The following is a 19801-nucleotide window of genomic DNA, read 5'->3' on the forward strand; positions in this document are numbered from 1 at the left end:
TCCCTTAGATTAGGATAGATCTTTAGAATAGAAGATGGATTGAAGATGTAGACTCCCATGCCTTTGGTAAAATACTCTTTCCATTGGATTACTTGTTTAGATTTATTGTTGAAAGTAATTTTTGCTTTGTTGTTTTGAATGATTTCCATGATTGAGTAGAGTAATTTGGGCGTGTGTGCCTTTGTTAAACTATTGATTGTTGATTAGAAATTGCTTCATGATTTTGAGATCTGAAGGAGTAGGGTTGATGTTTGTATGGATGATGTTGTTCAAACTTTACTTCTATTTCGGCCGGAATAGTTAGTAAACTGAGTGGAAGTGAGAGAGTGCGCGATAGCGGCCTCTCACGAGCCCAACTCACCCATATCTCCGCTCTTAGTCCGAAAGGACGAGATCCGAGAGGAGTGGTAGACTAGGTGTTCGATAAAATGCCTCAACCGAATGAGGATTGAGAGTCTGAGTGTGACGCCACTCGGTACTAATACCTTGACTCCCTTACTCGATCGCGAAACTCGTTTCCCAAATTCACTAGGAAGATCAATCAATTTGTTTGACAGTGGTGCACACCCCTTTCATTTCCTTTGCATTATTTAGTGTAATCCCATTCCTACAACCCCAAACTCACTCATTAAACCAATCTCTTGTAATACTTGTAACTCTTACCTTTTGACACCATTAAGGTCAACACTAATTTGATTCCCATTCGCCATCCTTGAGAGACACGACACTCGTGGAGTCTTGACTCTTCGTTTTACCACCTTCACATTCACCCTCACCGCAATACACAGCATCACCTGGTTTGGGCCCAAAGGTGCTAGCCTTTAAAAAGCCCAAAACTACCCAATATTGAATTAATCCATTAATCAATTATTAATGCATTAATTCAATATCGATAACTCTTTATCGATTTCTTTTAAAGTTCTCAGCATTACCACGAACCATTAAGGTGTGACTTTCTAGGTTCATAGTCAAACTAGCAACGAGTAATATTCTAAGTTCCCCTCATCCAAGATATTTCAATCCAACAAAGCCTAAATCCACCAGCCCTTCGCTTAAAATCCATTCCCTAAAATCTGAGCATCTTGTCGAGTTGTAGCATTATGTATTGCTCACTTCATCCATACACGTTACTAAGTTGAAATCTCCACAAGCTAGCCAGCAGGACTATGACATGAAATCATTAGATGAAAGGTCATAAAATATTTTTTTCCTCAATGACAAGTTGGGACAACAGTAAACTATAGATAGCACCCATGGAGGTGAGTTTTCCACCTGCAAAGTAACAAACTTTGGGTGAGTATTTAATATTTCTACAGTTAGTGGGGGTTTCCAGAAAGTCTAGATGCCTCAGGAGAACCCAACCACTTCCACTCGAACCCATTCATCAAATTCTAAACTAGCACAAATGTTATTGGCTTGGTTTCACCCGAGACCTTCGGCTCAAGCAAGCATACAATGTCTGGAGAAAGTCTCAACAAAATTGTTTGAGGGTGCATCTAAATGCTTTAGATGATGCACCCTGATAGTTCCAAATCATACATATCATGATAACAATTTTAAAAATAAAAAATAAAGTGCTCAAGAGCACTCATCATAGTCAGAGTGACCAGCATTATCGAACATTGCAACATCGAAATCCTCCGCCCTGTTCACAAAAATTCTTGCTAGGTCGGAAGGGTGTTCCTTGAGATCAAACCCTACTCCTACTCTATGAGATGACTCGGGGGGTGATAAGCGCCAAGAATAATCGAGTTTAGGGTCAGTTTAAGGATATTAGTGCGCGAATTCTTCACCCATTTGTAATCATTTCATGCACAATAGGCTCTTATGTGATCAAACTTGCAAACTCCACTTTATATTGTGTTCGAAGTCATTCGCACAGGACAAAACAGGACCCGAGACCAAAAGAAGGAACAAATGAAGGAACCAAGCCGGCATGAGAAGTTCCTCGCCGCTCCCACGCGTGGAGCTGGCGTGGAATCATTCCAGTAAGGGTCCACGCTAGCCCTCCACGCGTGGAGCTGGCGTGGACCGGGTCATCAAGGGCAATTTCGGGATTTGGCTTTTGGATGACTATTTAAACCCTTCCCCTGCATTTTTTAGGGGATCCCGAATTTAGTTTAGATCTGATTTTGATTGTTTTCTCCCCTTTGGGGGAAATTCCCCACAATCCCTAGTGTTAGATTTCTTAGTTAGGGGTAGATCTAGCTAGATTGAGGCAATGGAAATGAAAATGCAATAGATTACTTGGATTGAATAGGTATCTCTACTCTACTGTTGTTTTGTTAACTGCATTGCTATTTCCATTTTGATTTCCTTGTTATTTTCTATTGCTTTGTTCTTTGATTTAAATGATGTTTGTGTAGATTAGTTGAGGGAATTGATTGCCCCATATTAGCTTTGTGATTGATGAGTTAATATACTTCCATTTGATTGTGAAAATGAAGAAGTAGGGTGCTAGTCTTGTGTGGTTAATGTTCTTCACGATTTGCTTCTATTTTAGGCCGGGGTAGGTAGTAGATTTAGTGAAAATGGGTGATTGCACGATAGCAGATCCTCACGAGTCCAAATCATCCACATCCCCGCCCTCTATCCGGAAGCATGAGGCCCGAAAGGAGTGGTAGACCACATGTTCGACGAAATGCCCCAACCGATTGTGGACTTGGGAGTCCGAGTGTGACGCCTCTCGGTGATGGTACCGTTGGCTCCCGTGATTAAGCACAAACCTCGTTGCCTAAGAATCACCATAGTGGATCAATCGCGAAGTCTAGTTAAGGCATTCAACCCCTTGTTCTTTTAAATTGTTTCATTCGATTTACCCTCGCAAATCTTTCACCTATGACTCAATTGCCTCCTAGTAATTCTAGTAACTCTTGTCTCTTAACCCCCTAAATTCCAACACTTGATTCTATTCCAATTTGTCATCCTTGAGAACATGACACTCGGGGAACTTATTCCTCGTTTTACCACCTATCCACACCTCACCTTAAACTACTCCTTTCAGGGGGGGGGGGGTCCTCTTTCATGTGGTATGCCACCGTGCTGGTAATCTGTTTCCCATTATTAGATCCCATGACCATTGTATGTTGTGACTCGGTAGCAACTCTTCTAGGAGCTCCACTTCTTCCTCCTCTGCCCCTATAGGTTCTACGTCCAGTTTGATTCGGTTCCCTTGTATAATATTCTTGAACGTTAGCTCTTTGATCCACCATTCTTTGGGGATATTAGTTGGTTCTAATTCTTGGTAAGGTCATGGAAGTGTTGTTATCTACTACAGGGGTATCCCTGACCTCATGGAGGGCTTCATCTGCATTCCTATCCAACGCAACGGCGAAACAAGAGTTCGATACTAATTCTCCTGGTGCTACACTTATATTCATAACATTGTTTCGATCACTGCTTGGGGTTTAGAGGGTCGGTTACCCCCTCTTCTTTGGTTTCTCCTATCCCTCTTTGCTACTAACATCCCGCACCAAAGTTATCCTTAAAATCACGAACCGGTGTTTAATTTATTGAACTCTCTACTGATCCCCTTGGGGCTGGCAGTCACTGCTCTAGGGTTGATTCGAACTAGGACCAACTACATTCTCTCACTTCTTTTCCCCCTCTTTGCTACATTGCCCCTGCTTATGCCCATAGACACCACAACTAAAACACACAAGGTGAATACCCTCATACTCTATTGGCATTAATTCACCACACAATGTGAATTTGGAGAGAATGGGCTTAGATAAATCCACTTCTATACAGACTCTGGCAAATTTGCCTTTGGAGATCAGACTAGTGGTGGTGTCTATTCTAATTCGGCGACCTATCTCCTTGTCTATCTTCATCAAGAATTCTTCTTCAAAGTACTCTATGGGGAGCAAGGGAAACCTTACCCACAACAGTAGCTTATCCAGTTTATTCTTCTGAGGGATGAAGTTTGGCTCCAATTCTTGCACTATGAGGTAATGATCCAAGATGATCCATGGTCCATCGTACTTGGCGAATTCATAGTCTCGTAGAGAATCGAATTTAGCCAAAAATAGTCTTGATCCAATGCAATTAGGTCAAAATTGGCATTTGGCTTCCACATCTTCTGAAGTCTTTGCAAGAGATACGAATAGCTGACCTACCTTCCAAGAACCCTGATAATGAGGGAACGCCGCTAGGGTCACCGCAGCCGCTCCTTCTCTTCTTTTGTCACCGGGATTATTAGGCAATTAGGGTTCCTCTTAACTTCATCAATTACTTCCTCGTTAGAAACCTCTTCTCTATCCTCTGGTTCGCTCGTTTCCTTTCTGCCCCAGGCTATGTTGGGAGTTTCGACTGGGGTGCGCCATTGAGCGGAATCTGATTATTTGAATCCGGCCGACAGAGGGTGTTTCTTGAATTAACTCATCATTCAGTGATGGCATGGACGCCTCCAACAAGTCTCGTCCTCTTTTTGTTTTCTTTGTACTCCTTTGCAGAAGATCTTGGTCCTTCGGGTGGTGATCCCAATTCAGACAGAGAATCCGTGACGATCTCCATAAACTAGACTTATAATCAGTTATTTAAATGCATACTTTTAAAGACTCTATAAAAGTCTTAATTGATTACCACCCAACTTTTAAAGACTCTTTAAAAATCTTGATTGAATACCACCTAACTTTTAAATACTTCCTAAAAGTTTGAATTATTTTCAAACTTTTAAAGTTCATAAAAGTCTTTAAAAGTTTATGAAAGCGTGATTGTATACACCCCTCTAAGTCATTTACTCTTTTAGACCGGACAAATTAAAGCAACCATCCATGTGAAGGGGTGTGTTGAGTTTCATAACTTTGTATTATTATATTCTTTTTACGAAGCATAGACCTTAAATACAAACAATAAAATTTCTTTGTATTGATTCCTTTGAGAAAAAAAAAATAGTATAACCTTTTTAGAATATTATTTTTATTTATTCTCTCAACGACATGAATATAATTACGATTCTTAACTTAATAAATAATACACTATACATTTAAAAAAAAAATATTTCGTACTCGATATTTGAATTATTGATGAAGGTTGCATTATGCAATATATAATAGACCCAGTGAGTCAGTGACAGATATTCGGTCTATTTCGGTATTTAATAAGGTCCGGAGAACCGTTGTGTATGTCTCCCAAAATGCCAAATGCCAAATTAAATGTGCAAAATTGAAGTAGGAAAACAAAACAAAATTATCTCTAAATTAATTCGATTTTTTGTCCAATATAGGTGACAATTTACTTTTTTATCTTTTTTTTTATTAAAACATCCTCATTTAATCCCAGTATTATATATTATGGTATAACCATTTTTAATCCTTCATCAACAAAATCATTGAAATGTCGTTAAATACAAACACATTTCAATCTTTTTTATACAAAGTATTTTGAATCGCTATATTTTTTTATGTTTATTTTTTTGAAAAAAATCCATAACCGAAGACCAAAATGTTCTTGTATTTAATGATATTTAAACTGTTTTGTAGGGCCAAAAATAGTCATGCCACAATAATACTAGGACCAAAAGTGGATGTTTTGATTACCAAAAAAAACCCTTAAAGTGGACTTCCACCTATAAATCTAAGACAAAAAATAAAATTAACTCGTATCTCTATTATTGAATGTATTAAATGCCAAATTAGTAGTTTTGAGCAACAAATTGTATTAGTTACTTGGAATTTTTATTTTTTTGGGTGAAGATTAGTTACTTGGAATGATAATAATAAAAACTTTACATTTCCATATTCATCCGATCCATTTGGTGGATACAGTCTCACAGGAGACTCAACCATGTATATACATGGTATTAAATGTGTTTCTAAGTTGAACCATGGTGAAATATTGAAGAGTTCGTTGGTACGTACCTCAACACAAATTCTTTATTTGGCAATGATTTAGGTGTGGTTACGTTACTAATCATTATGATTAATTTATGCAAAGAGAGAGAGAATATACTGTTCCCGTCATTATCAGCGTGCTTTTAATTTCCTAAATTAATCACCTTAGATTTATTGGTTTACTTAAACATCATGGATAGATTTCTTTTTGAAATAACATCATGGATAGATAATCTAACCTATTAAAAGTAATAGAGACTGGCTGACTGCCAAGTTTATTCAATTTTTTATTTTTCAATTATATTGATTGGTAAGTCTAAATTTTTTAGGTTTGGACCTTATTTCTGTTTAGAGATTAAGGGTATGTTTGGTTCATGGGTTTTCACATTAGGAAAGAGAATCAAAATCATATTAGCGTTTCGTTGACAACTTTTTAAAACACAACTATGGAATTTTATTAACCCTTTAATTAAGGGTGTGTTTGGTTCATGGGTTTAGCTATCAGGAAAGGGAATCAAAGTCATTGTTATTGTTTGGTTGATAGGTTTATAGAACACTACTATGTGATTTGATAGGTTTTCATTCCATTATTTCCCCTCCTAATTGGTAATTTGATTTTTAAGTTTGGATTAGTACTTTTAGATTTTTTTTTTTCATATTGGTGTTTTGGATTTCTTTATATTAGAATAAATTGTGTATTTTTAGTATTGGATTTTTTGTTCTTGTATTTTTAAAACCTTTATTCACATTATAGGATCATAAATAACCAAAAAGCAATATTGGTAATCATTCCAATTCCACCCTACTACCAAACATGCAAAATATTTTCACCAAAATCCATTATCATTACCAAGTATTTGATTCCCATTCTGATCTCGATTCCTATGTGCAAACCAAACACACCCTAAAAATCTCATTCCCTAATTAAAAATGGGTATCATTCCATTTTATTTGTAATCTAATTTTTAAGTTTGGTGCTTTTACATTAGCGCTTTTACATATTTTTTTTTTGATTTTTTGTCATATTGGTGCTTTGGATGTCATTATATTAGTATCAAATGTCATGATTTTTTGTTTTTGTATTTTTAAAACCTCTATTTACATTATATAATCATACATAACCAAGCATGCATCAATATTGATATAAGCATTCCAATTCATCATACTACTAAATACACAAAATACTTTCACCAAAACTCATTATCTTTACCAAATATTTAATTTTTATTTTGATTTTGATTTTCATGTGTGAACCAAACACATCCTAAATTAATTAGGCTCATAATCATAGTGAAATGATACCTTTTGAACTTTTTCATGTTATAAAGTTGCTTTTGAAGAGAAATCTTTTACTATAAAATAAAATATTTTCCCAAATTACTTTTAAACCACTTTAATTTGAGGACTATATATTGTGCCCTACTTATCAAAAGTGGATTCATGCACATCAATGATGCTTTACTAAATGTGTGTAACTCAAGATTACACAAAACGCAATTATGTTACTCTAATAATATCCGCTACATGTCTATCTAGAAGATGCTCCACATACTAAAAGTTTTGAAAAATATATCTGAATAAAAATCAAAATTGACATTACTATTGTATTCATTTTGTGAGCTCAAGCACGAGCACAACCATTCTTATCGAGCTCGAGCTCAAGTTAACCCATGCTCTCAAGTTCGGCTCAACTCATTTGTGTTGAGACTTAGTTTGTGTTAGTTAGCCTTTTGCCTAGTCCTTTGGTTCTGTAACTAGTTTCCTTCTTCTGTAGATTGTTCTCTATTTATACTCTTTGTTAGATGGTGAATAAATGTGTTCAGTTCCCACTCTCATATGGTATCATAGCCATCACTCTAGCGAGAAACTTTTTTTTCCTCCCCTGGTCCTTTCTCGTTTCTCATGGCTACCGCAACTCAAACAAGTGTTATTCAAATGTATGCCTCAACTCACTAACCAATCAAGCTCACAACCTCTAATTTGCCCATTTGGAAAAAAAAAAAAAAAAAAAAAAAAAAAAAAAAAACAAGTGGAGTCTACGCTCACAGGTTTAGACCTCGTGGGCTACGTTAATGGAACTACTTCTACTCCGGACAAATATTCTGACCCAGCACACACAACCTTAAGCTAAGCCTACATGGCTTGGTATAGACAAGATCAAATTATCCTGAGTGCGATCCTAGGCAGTTTGACAGACACTCTACAACCTGTGATTACGTCGACATCATCTGCATCTGATGCATCGACTCGGCTATCCACTACCTACGTTGCTTCTTCTAGGAGATGTATAGTCTCGCTAAAAGCGAAGCTAGCAAAGAATCCAAAAGGCAACAGGTCCATTGATTCCTACATGTGGGAGATGCGAGCAATTGCGAACGATTTAGCTCTTGCTCAAAGTCTGGTTAATAAATAAGACCTGGTCGTTCACATATTCACACAACTTGTTGAAGAATACAATTCCATTGTGGCTACTCTCCGTGTGCAAACTGGTAGCACTTCATTTAGGGAATTGCATGACATTCTCACAGACAATGAGCAGTTACAAAAAGATAATGACGCATTCTCTCAAGTTCACATACCCACATCGAATGCGACGCAACGGCGGTTTAAAGGTTAGAATCAAATTTCCAGCCGAGTAATTGTCGTGGCAGAGGTGGTGCAAATATGTCTAATGGGAGGCAAAATCAAACACGGTATACTGGCAACCATCTGGCACGACACTGTAATTACTTTGATTACCCTGGACATGACACAAAATTCTGCCGCAAACTGGCCAAATTTCTAAAAGAAAACAACGTGGCAATCCTTGAACCTCAAAGCAATGGTCGTCAATCCCCTACGATGCACACTACGGTTACTAGTCCTGCGTCAACCCAATCATGGCTCATGGACTCGGGAACCTCATATCATACTATTAATGATCCCATGTCTCTACAGACCTTTTTTTACTACACAGGTCCGAATGAAGTTGTTCTAGGCGATGGTAAGTCTTTACATATTTCTCGTATTGGGTCTGTTTCTCTTCCTTCCGAAAATCATTCTCTTATCCTGTTAGATGTCTTATGTGTTCCCAGTCTACAAAAGAACGTGGTTTCAGTTTCTAAACTATGCAAAACTAACTCGGTTTCGGTTGAATTTTTCGACTCTCATTTTCTTGTTAAGGATCGAGCATCGGGAACACCCCTTGTCCGCGGTCCGGTCGTGAATGATATTTATAGCATTCCTGCTCAGAAGTGTCAAATCAATGTCAATGTCAAATTCTAAATTCCAAAGTGGCATCATCAATATGGATATCTCAGCTATAGAGTTTTATCCTCCATTATCAGAAGTAATAATGTTCCTTTCAATCATCAGGCACTTGAAACATTTTCATGTATTTCCTGTCATATAAATAAAAGCCACAAATTGCCTTTTTCATTTAACTCCATGTCTAGCACTAAACCATTGGAACTTATTTATAGCTATGTGTGGAGTTCATCAGTAGTCTATGTAGATAGTTTTAAGTATTATATTAATTTTATAGACCACTACACAAAGTATATTTGCTTGTTTCCCTTAAAGCTTAAATCTTCCGTCCATACGTTGTTTCTTCGGTTTAAATCCATGGTTGAAATTTATTTTGGGCACAAAATAATTTCTATTTTTTCTGATAATGGAGGGGAATATACAAAAGGAATAAGGTTCGAATTAGCCATTGGACGAAACGTGAAAGTGCAATCAGGCCACAGAACCAAAAAAAATGCAATTACACCATTCAACAAGCTAAATGTGTGTGATTTCACCTAGTAGCCGGTAACCTCCCCTCCCTTCTGGTTACCTTCCTGACGTGGAGGCTGAGTAGGCTTTTTTTTTCCTCTTCTTCATACAGCTTGTCTTCCAACATAGCTTTTCTCTTCCTAGCCATGTCACCTTCCTCCACCCTTTCCCTCTCCTAACCCCTCAAACTCTATTCGCCCAAACCCTAATATAAATTCTCATAATTGCCAATCCTCCGCCGCAGCCCACCACCACCTATGCAATCACTCCCCGTCCGCAACACCTTCACTGGGCGCTTTGCGATCTCCATGTGTACCTGCATTATTTGAGCGCTATTAGTACCGGTTATTGCATGCAAGGAAATTTCAGGCCCATGAAGTTCGTCTTGGGCGGTGTCAGGGTCGATTTCCATTGTATCATCAAGCACCAGCAAGAAGAGATGTTTGCATTGATGAGTCGGGGTCCATCGTTCGTCACAATGGAAACAAAGACCACGAGCTCTACGGTGTTGATATTCTGATCGGGATAATCGCCTTTCTACTGGGAAATTTTGTCTGGAAGTGCGGCTAGTGGGCTGGCGTTGGTTGATTGTGTTGTGCGATTGGCTTGCCATGCAAGACACCAGCCGGGGCTAGGCACCTACAAAAGCCGGAGTGGCTACGTTCGCCCGTGGGGGTGGTCGAAAACCAGAAAGGGATAAAGAAGGGACCTGGGCGGGAGTCCAACCAAAAGAATAAGCATGTTTCCTTGCAAATGTCCTGGCTAGATTCATCGCTGTGTCCAGGTCAGTTGGCCGATGACCTTCCACATCAAGTCGTAGGAACTCATCTAAACTAGTCGTATACAAATCCACAACTTGGTATAGTCGGACCATTGTGGTACGTGCGAGCATAACCTGAAATACATAATGTCTGTGTGTATATGAAATTATATATTCCTTTCTCTCTATATTTTAGATGCGCGTAGACGGATGATGAATGGTGCTGTAAGTTTTTCCTCTTTTCCGCCTCTACTTCCACTCTCTTTTTATCTTCTTAAGTAGAAAGCGATGTTACTATTTTATAATTTTAGCACTTGCTGGTGTTCTAGACAGAGAGAATGGGTCGTCGTTGACTTGATGGAGCAGTAGCCAGGGGTTTCATCGGGAGTAGGAAAATGCTTCATTTCTAATGCCGTTGACGATATGATCTTGCTCCTACCATTCCTGATCCCCTCCTACTTCTCCTACATCTTCCATTCCCTCTCCCTCCTGGCCCCCTCCTTTTCCTTCGCTGGGCTGCTCTCCCACCTCTGCTCCGTCGACTTCTAAATCCAATACATCCCGTTAAGTTTCTTCTTCGATGTTTTCCTCACAGCCATGATTGTCTTCGAGATCTGCTGTGGCAACCGATCCTGGAAATAAATATATATGTATGTGATGATAGAAATTATGTATGTACATATAGCTAGCCTTCTTTTAATTTTTCAGATGATCGAAATGGCTTCCATTTGTGTGTTTTCGGCTTCTTTTGCATGCTTAATTTGCAGGTGGTAGGAATTACAAAGAAAGACGAAATAAACAAGAAAAAAAAATAAAAAAGAAAAATCAACTCAGCCTCTACCTCAGCAAGTAACCGGAAGAAGGGAAGTATATCGGCTACTAGGTGAAATCGCACACATTTCGCTTGTTGAATGGTGTAATTGCACTTTTTTTTTGTTCAATGGCCTGATTGCACTTTTACGTTTCGTTCAATGGCTAATTTGACCCTTATTCCTATACAAAATTAATCCCAACGTTCAATAGTCTGGGAATTTCACATTTTACTCCCCCCCCCCCCCCCCCCCACACTCCGGAACATAATGGGTCTGCGGAGAGGCCTCACAGGCATGTTGTGGAAAGTGATATGGCTCTATTACACATTACACTTTGCGTCTATACCATCCTCGTACTAGTCATATGCCTTTCAAACGGCAATTTATTTAATCAACCGTATGCCTACTCCTATACTTCAGCGCTGCTCACCATATAAAAGACTATTCAACAAAGAGCCCAATTATGCCAAAATTCAACCTTTTGGATGTCTATGTTTTCCATGATTAAAACCATTTTTTCCAGGTAAACTACAACCAAAATCTCTCTCCTATGTCTTTTTAGGTTACTCCCTAAATCAGTCTGCGTACAAGTGCTTGGACCTGTCTACTGGTCGTGTGTATCTTTCACGTCATGTCTCCTTCATGTCTAATGAATTTCCTTTTCGTACATTGTGTAACTCCTCTTCTAATTCTCCCACAAGTTTGTCAATTGTGCCTCCACCACCAGTCATTTCTCCCACTTCAGATCCACTACCTATTTTGTCTACTCCTCACTACAAGAAAATAGTCCATTCGTGAGAGATAAAACCGTCACTAAAAGTTCAAAAACCATCATAAAAGACATTTAATGACGGGGAATTTACCGTCGCCACCCGTCGTTATAGCTTCCAAGGATAAAAATAAATAGTGACGGGATATGATACCGTCATTAGTGAGCATATAGTGATAGTATATTTACCGTCACTAAAACATTCTTTTTATGACAAAATATCCCGTCACTAATGCAACTATTCACTAGAATAATTTCCTCTCATTATATTCTTTTAATGATGGAAAATCCCGTCATTAATATTACTATTTACTATCAAAATTTTTCCTCAATAAATTAAATTTTGCCCGTCACTAAAAATTATAATTTAGTATCAAATATTATTTTTCTAATTTTGTATATATTGTTAATTCTCATTAAATATTAATTTTTGTAATACATTTTTTTTACACTAATCGATATTAGTTTTTATCAATACAATATCTAAAGTAAACTCAATCAATATATTAAAAGACTTCATAATCACAACCAAAATGAAATGTTTCATACAACTTTGCAAAGACTAGAGATAAAGAATCTAATTATAGCAAATAGATAGTAATGTATCGGTTGGCTATTTCGCCGCAAGTCTTTTGCATTTGAATTGATTTTGCCTCAATATATATAACACCTGACTAATTAATATAAGCCTGGAATTACTATGAACTAATTGATATAAGCCTGGAATTGCCATGATATCACCACTCACCACCAAGAAGTTCCAATCCAAGCATTTCATTACCGCAAGAGCTTTTGTCATCCTCTCTGCAAGCGTAAATTGTTGCATCACCTTGCAAGGCATCTTGTCCTTCAGATTTAGCTAGGTGACTTTCTAATTGCATTTCAAGCACTCCACTGTCAGGAGCAGCATCCAGAAGCTTTGGTTCTAAATCCCTTGAAGATATCACCTCTGATCTGGAGACCCTGTCGAGGGAGACCATTCAGAGCAGAGGTAAAATCTATCACTTTCTAATATTCTTCCCTCGTGTCCAATCCACCAATAGCTGAAAGTTCAAATACAGAGTAGTTAACATCAGAAATGTGCAATTTCCCACAATTCATCTATCACAGATGCCTAAACACTAAGGGCTAAAACATGCACCTAGTCACTGTAAAGAAACTTTCTGTTCTTATCTCTAACTTAGGACTTGCTATCACAAGAGCTTTCAACACTCACCTTGGCAATAGATATCATTTGCCTCCTTGCTTGAGCATCGATAAGAAAACTTGTGTTAGTTATCTCAAAATTCACCCCACGCTAAAACCAATAAGAGGATAAAACTTGTCAATGGTCTAATTATAGTCATATACAAAAACAAAAAAAAAACAAAAACAAAAACAAAAACAAAAACAAAACAAAACAAAAAACAAAAAAAATGATAATGTGCGCTAGTATGTTTGTGTGTGCCATATACAATACCATAAATTTCTCTAGTTTCATTATTCCATTTACAGTTAACATAAAGACACCCTGATCCTCACCAATGACCTTAACTCAATAAGCCATATTTTATAATAAACTATAAGTTGTCCCTGCTTGCCAATTTCATTTAAAATGTAGTGTGCATTGTGTATGAGTGCCTTAAATTTCTCTAAATTTCATTCTTCATTTACAATGAAAATAAAGACACCCCCAACACACAACAGTGGACCTTAATTCACTGTGATATTTTTTTAAGAAATTACATGATGTCTCTGCCTGAAATTTTTAATTTAAGAAATTACATTCTTCAAAGCATGCATACAAATTTTGACCTTTTTAAGTTTTAATCAAATACATAGTAGAGTTTCTGGTTTCTAGTCAATCATCATTTGCATACACCTAATAAAAATACATCAATTCAAAATTACATGCAATACTGAGAGGAAATTTTATTCTCTCCTTCTTTCTATTTGATTTTACTATGTATCTTGGAAGGCCTAAGAAAAAGCATACCTGGATAGCCGCTTTAACCATGGTCTGCTTCAATCTAAACAGCAACTTCTCTGAGAAATCAATGGTAATAATATCCACCTACAAACCATAGGACCATAAATTATAGCCTTGGTTTACACAAATTCCAAAATACGTGTATCCAAAAATGTAGGATAGCAGACTGATAAATGATCCATTAGTTCAATTAAAGCAAAAATGAAATCAAATCCATTAATCAACCAAAAATGCTATTGCCACAACAATATTTGAGTTGCCAGTGCAGCCCATCTTATGGCTGGTTCCAACACTAGTTCCTTCTTAGTTGTCTCATAGACTTTTAGACCTGTCAATAATTGAAAGTAGCTTTGTTGTCACTTTCATTTCGTTGAAGGCTAGATCGATCCATTGAAGGTAGCTAGAATGAACTCCAATCCAAAGAAAAAAAATATAAAACAAGAAAACATTTAATAGAGAACATTTGGTGAGCCAGAAATGAACCTTCAAGTCTTAAACTATTGGTGGAGGATCATAGTTCCAAGGGTAAGATTCTCAAACTCAATTGTCTTTATCTTGTATTGTCCTATGTATTCTGCAAAAATAGATCCAGCAGTGCTTTTGAAGTTGTTACAAATGGCCTGCACTGTCAGGAACAACTAATTACTACAAGGAAAATTGTCATAATACAAAATCATAAGCTCAATATCACCTGACTGACAAAGTAGCAAACATACAAACTCTTATTGACAACTAAAACAGAAATGACCATACTGGTGTTTCACCTTAAAAACTATGAAACAAGGAAAATAAATGAAACCAACCAAAATCTAGGGCACTCTCTTTCTAAGATAAAAAGTAACACCAAGTAATCACTGGACAAGCTTTACACCAAGTAAGCTACTTGATGTATGCTTTCTTTATGAAAATAACTTACATCAAGCAGTTCGTGATGATTACTGTTAAAATTTGCATCACTGTGAGGAAGCAGCTGAAGCAAAAGCCAAGCACCATGCCATAGTGTTTCTGCAGAGAAATTTGACCTGCAAAAAAGGCTGACCAATGCATTAAGTACCTAACAACAAATTATTCATTTTGATCACACTGGTCGTATTAACAAAAGTGGAAGAAGAAAGCATAAGAAAGTTAAAACTGCATAGAATTGAGTTTCTACAACGAAATACATACTTGAAATCAATATACCGAGGGCTTGTTCTAATATGAATTGGATTTCCTTGTCAAACAATTTCTTGAGATACCATCTTCACTGGGCCATTTATCTAATCTTGCCATTTTGAAGCTAGGGAAGAACTCAGTCTCCGGGAACATCCCAGCTGAACTGGGGGATTGTAGCAGCTTGTTGTGGTTAGATCTAAACACTAATCTCTTGAATGGGTCAATCCCACCTTCTCTATCTAAGCAATCAGGCTATATTGCAGCAATACTAGCAACATATTCTCATAGCTAGCAGGATTAAATAACACACAGTAGAGGGAACAGTGCAGGAAATTTCAAAAGCATTATATTTGAAGTGCATCTATGCCATTATAAACTAATCAAAAGTTTAATAGCTTTAGACTAACTTGTTGGTATCTTTAATAGACACTATAGAGTATGTACACAAGGGAGGCCATATCTGATCTCAACAGCCACTGCAATGTGGAATGACATAGAAATAATACTCTTAACAGATCGAACTGTCCATGAGGAAGTCTAGTTGAGATTTAACTATATTAGGCATACATTGCAACATATTTACAGCAACACTAGCAAGTAGCAACATATCCTCAGAGCTAAGTTTCAAGGGAGAACAAAACTATTTCTAAGTTTCTAACTACTTCATAAAACTTAAATAAGTTTCAAATTGCAAACTTAAATTGCAAATAGAAATTGCAAACTGACCTAACCAGTAGCCACCTACGCAGACGACCGGAGACAGAGAGGCAGAGCCGCAGTGCTGCAGACGACCAGCGACCACCGCAGAGCTTCCGAAGGGAGTGACGACGGCGAGGTAGACAGACAACCAGAGGCGGATGGCGAGGGAGTGAGGCCGGTGACCGGCGTCGATGCAGAGGCGGAGTGGCGGGCGGCGTCGATGGGAGAACGAGAGACGGAGAGCCAGAAAGGGAAATTGAGAATAGAATGCTAGGTTAAGCTTTAGCCTGGAGGGAAATAGATTTTAGTGAGCGGGAAATTTTTGCTAAGTATATGGTGGGAAATAGAATAGATTTTAGTAAGATAATTTTCAGATATCAATAGCGAGAGTAACAATATTTTGTATACCAATAGCGAGAGTATATTTTTTTAAAAATACAAAATTAAAATTTCGTCACTAAAACATAAACTTTTAGCGAGAGTAATTTTTAACCGTCACAAAAACTATGCAAATAATACATTTAGTGAGGGGTTTTTCTACCCGTCACTAATTTTTTGTCACTAAAAACTGTTTTTCTTGTAGTGCCTAGTGTAGAATAGAGTTTGTCCACATCTGGTTTGCTCACTCCCATGCCGCTTGCCTGCAAATCCCCTTAATACTCCACGACTGTGACTTCTTCTCCTAGTCAATCTAGCACCGTGTTTCTTTTTCCAAGTGAACATGCGACTTCAGAAGCTGTACCTACGGCCTCGGAACCAGCGGCATCAGCTCCTCCAGACTCTTTCTACTACGGATCCCGTGCGATCTGTGTTAGCCACCTCACAGACACATGGGTTACCCCCAGTCTCTTGCGGCGTCTCGGCCTCAACGACAGCGACGTCCAAATCCCAGATATTTTAATGACAAGCTTGTGGATATGGCTACCGTACATCCTCAGTTGAGCCACGAACGGTTTCACAAGCATTAATGAATGAGTTGTAGAAAGTTGTCATGGCCGATGAGTTTAATGCGTTGGTGAAAAAACAAAACATGGGAATTAGTATCGCGGTCTAGTCATGATGTGGTTGGTTGCAAGTGGATCTTCCGGGTAAAACGCAAAGTTGATGGCTCGATTGACAGGTTCATGGCCCGATTGGTTGCGAAAGGGCTTTTGCAGGAGCCTAGACGTAACTATTTTGAGACGTTTAGTTCGGTGATTAAACCGGTGACTATTCGCATCATTCTTACTGTTGGTTTGCTGTAGGGATGGTCGTTGCACCAGTTAGACGTGAACAATGCCTTTTTAAATTGAACTTTGTTTGAAGAGGTTTATATGGAACAGCCAGCTGGTTTTGTTGATCAACAATTGCCAACTTATGTTTGCAAGCTACGAAAGGCTATTTATGGTTTAAAGCAAGCCCCGTGGGCTTGGTACCTAGAGCTGTCTAAATTTCTTATTTTATTTGGTTTCAAGAAATCTATAGTTGATTCGTCTTTGTTTATCTACTGTTCTCGTGATATAATTGTGTATTTTCTGGTGTGCGTAGATGACATTATTTTGACAGGGAATAATGGTGCGTTTATTGGTGCGTTTATTGGTGCGTTTATTGGTGCGTTTGTGAGTCTTCTTGCGCAACGATTTTTGCTTAAAGATTTGGGACCGCTTCATCACTTTTTGGGTGTTGAAGTTGTTCCAACTTCCCGTGGTTTATTTTTATCACAATCTCAGTATGTAGTTGATGTTTTGGAGACGTTTGGTATGACGGGGGTGAAAGAGGTGTCAACGCTGATGAGTACTTCTGTAGACTTGTGTACCGCTGCTTCTCCTGCTTTTGATGTCACCATGTATCGGCAAGCCATTGGTCGTTTGCAGTATTTAGTCATTATCAGACCAGAGCTCAGTTCATGGCCTCACCTACTGAGCTGCATTGGCAGTCTGTGAAGCGAGTACTTCGCTACTTGAAGGGTACGCTACATCATGGATTGCATTTTTGTAGAGGTCGGTCTATTTCGCTTCTGGCTTATTCAGACTCGGATTGGGGTGGTATTTGTGATGGGGTCATTCGACCACGACCTATGTTGTCTTTTTTGGTCCAAATGTTGTGTCTTGGAGGTCTGTGAAACAATGCTCTATGTCTCAGTCTTCTACATAGGCGGAGTTTTAGGCGCTTGCTAATTTTGCTGCTGAGGTTATGAGGATTCGGAATCTATTCCGTGAGCTTGAGGTACAGTTATGGGTTTTGCAAGTTCAGGTTACTGACAATTTAAGTGCTTCATACGTCTGTAAAAACACGGTTTTTCACTCTCGGATGAAGCACTTGGCTCTTGATTACTTCTTTGTCTGTGAACAGGTTGCTTCCGGCTCCCTACGCTTGAGTTACGTGAAATCAACTGAGCAGGTTGTAGGTCTTTTGACTAACCCACTTGGCCACCAGTTATTTGTTGCGTTCAGAACCATGATTGCGTTCAGAAAGATGATTGTAGATGAGTGTTGGACAATGAGAAATCAAATTGATTTCTTTCCGCTTAGAAGCCTGCTTGATTAACTTAAACACTTGAAGGCATTGATCACAAGAGAATTTCAATCACAACAAAAAAAAAACAAAAAAACAAAAAAAACAAAAACAAAACAAAACAAAACAAAACAAAAACAAAAAGAAAAACAAAAAAAAAAAAAAACAAAAGTAAAAAACAAAAACAAAACAAAATCATTTCTTCTGAGCTTAGCATCCTCCTTTTATAGGCAAGGAGGGATGGATGCCAACTTGAAATTTGAATTTGTCTGTTGTCACTCAGCAAGTGGTAACCGTTCAATTGTGCCCCTAAAATTCGTTGTCATATCTCTTAACTTGTGCAGCTATGTCCATAGGGTAACGATTGTTTTCCTATCCGTGTATTTAAGCACTCCAAAGTCAAAAAGTGTTAATCATGCTTATCATGTACAAATTTGTATTATATGTAGATTCTTTGGTGTTAGACAAGTTGCATCCGTCCAACGGCTCCTTTTGTTCTTCCCCATATGAACTCCTTCGGGGTTGATCTTCCTTAAAAGCTCTTCAATAAAACATCCATGAACTTTGGATGACAGCTCTTAAATGCCTTTTCATCTCTTATGAAGATCCATCTAGATTTCTTCTGGTCTTAATATTCTTATCTCTTTTCCTTCATATGCTTTCTTTTGAACCCTTTCCTCCTTGTTACCTTCTTCGGAAGTTATTTCTTCCGATTGCTTTCTTCTGAATATCCTTTCCCTCCGGATGCTTCCTTCCGAAATTGCTTCCTTCTAGTTAGACGCGGTTGATGATGCATGTCTAGATTTACAATAAGAAATAAGGGGTTTAATGTGCTTGCTATACAATATCTTTTACATCATCAAAATCTGTTAACAATTATTCCTAATATAATAGTACCAAATTGCACTATGTTCTTAGCTTAGGATGCCTTGTTAGAGCTTTAGTAATTGTTTTTTTTTTCAAGATGGAAAAATTAGGGGTGGGCAATTTGGTTCGGTTTATTCGATCCGAACCGAACCGAACTAAACTGATCGGAACTAGTAATACAAAACCGAACGGTTCGAGATTCTTATAAACTGAACATTTCTATTAAAAACCAAACCGAACCGAACGGTTTAGTAAAAACCAAAATCGAACCGAACCGAACCGAACTTTGTTAGATTTTAATAAAAATAATAAATATAAATAAATATTATATATAATAAATATAAATTATATATATATATATATATATATATATATATATATATATCCTAAGTCCTAACTAGAATGAATTTCAAAATTCATTCCTCCAATGAATTGAAATTTCATTTGAGTAAACTGGAATGTTTCATTCTAGTTTTGGAATATTAGTTCCAGTATTATTTTTTTTAATACAACTGGCCCTATTACATTGTAGTATCTGTTCATCTAATATTGTTAATTTTTTGTAAAATTTGTTTCTCAGCATTAGTTTTATTTTTTATTTTAATTTGTTTGAATTGTTAATTTGTTATGTTATTTTTTAATAGAGTCATTTTCATTTTTGGTCCAACTGTTATTGGAGCATTGCCA

The 19801-nt window shown here is 37.6% G+C and overlaps 1 protein-coding gene across 14 annotated transcripts; it reads right to left on the minus strand.

Annotated features, from left to right (window-relative positions):
- Window positions 1–12433: 12433 nt before the first annotated feature.
- On the minus strand, window positions 12434–16029 carry LOC116004166 (ribonuclease P protein subunit p30-like). 14 transcript variants are annotated; one of them, XR_004094746.1, is made up of 7 exons: window positions 15782–16029; window positions 15068–15213; window positions 14817–14934; window positions 14384–14525; window positions 13907–13984; window positions 13148–13228; window positions 12434–12974 (listed from the first exon to the last, which is right to left on the minus strand). XR_004094746.1 is itself a non-coding variant. In XM_031244098.1 (7 exons), the coding sequence occupies exons 4-7, from the start codon at window positions 14171–14173 to the stop codon at window positions 12933–12935; spliced, it is 249 nt and encodes an 82-aa protein (XP_031099958.1). In that variant the 5' UTR covers window positions 14174–14228; window positions 14384–14520; window positions 14817–14922; window positions 15782–16029; the 3' UTR covers window positions 12434–12932. The 14 variants fall into 14 exon arrangements, 8 of the variants coding, with proteins under 8 accessions (XP_031099958.1, XP_031099957.1, XP_031099956.1 ...); XR_004094745.1 differs by having other exon boundaries at window positions 15068–15218; XR_004094744.1 differs by having other exon boundaries at window positions 15068–15531.
- Between the last annotated feature and the right edge of the window lie 3772 nt (window positions 16030–19801).

Source organism: Ipomoea triloba, chromosome 14 (genome assembly GCF_003576645.1).
Source record: "Ipomoea triloba cultivar NCNSP0323 chromosome 14, ASM357664v1".
Lineage (NCBI taxonomy): Eukaryota > Viridiplantae > Streptophyta > Magnoliopsida > Solanales > Convolvulaceae > Ipomoea > Ipomoea triloba.

What these genes read in the sequence shown, in the direction of transcription:
- LOC116004166 (XM_031244098.1), bottom strand. Translation starts at nt 14,173, where the DNA reads ATGGGCTGCACTGGCAACTCAAATATTGTTGTGGCAATAGCATTTTTG. An exon ending in TGGTTAAAGCGGCTATCCAG is followed by an intron (nt 13,229 to 13,906) that starts GTATGCTTTTTC and finishes TATTGGTTTTAG; the next exon opens with CGTGGGGTGAATTTTGAGAT. An exon ending in AAATGATATCTATTGCCAAG is followed by an intron (nt 12,975 to 13,147) that starts GTGAGTGTTGAA and finishes TTGAACTTTCAG; the next exon opens with CTATTGGTGGATTGGACACG.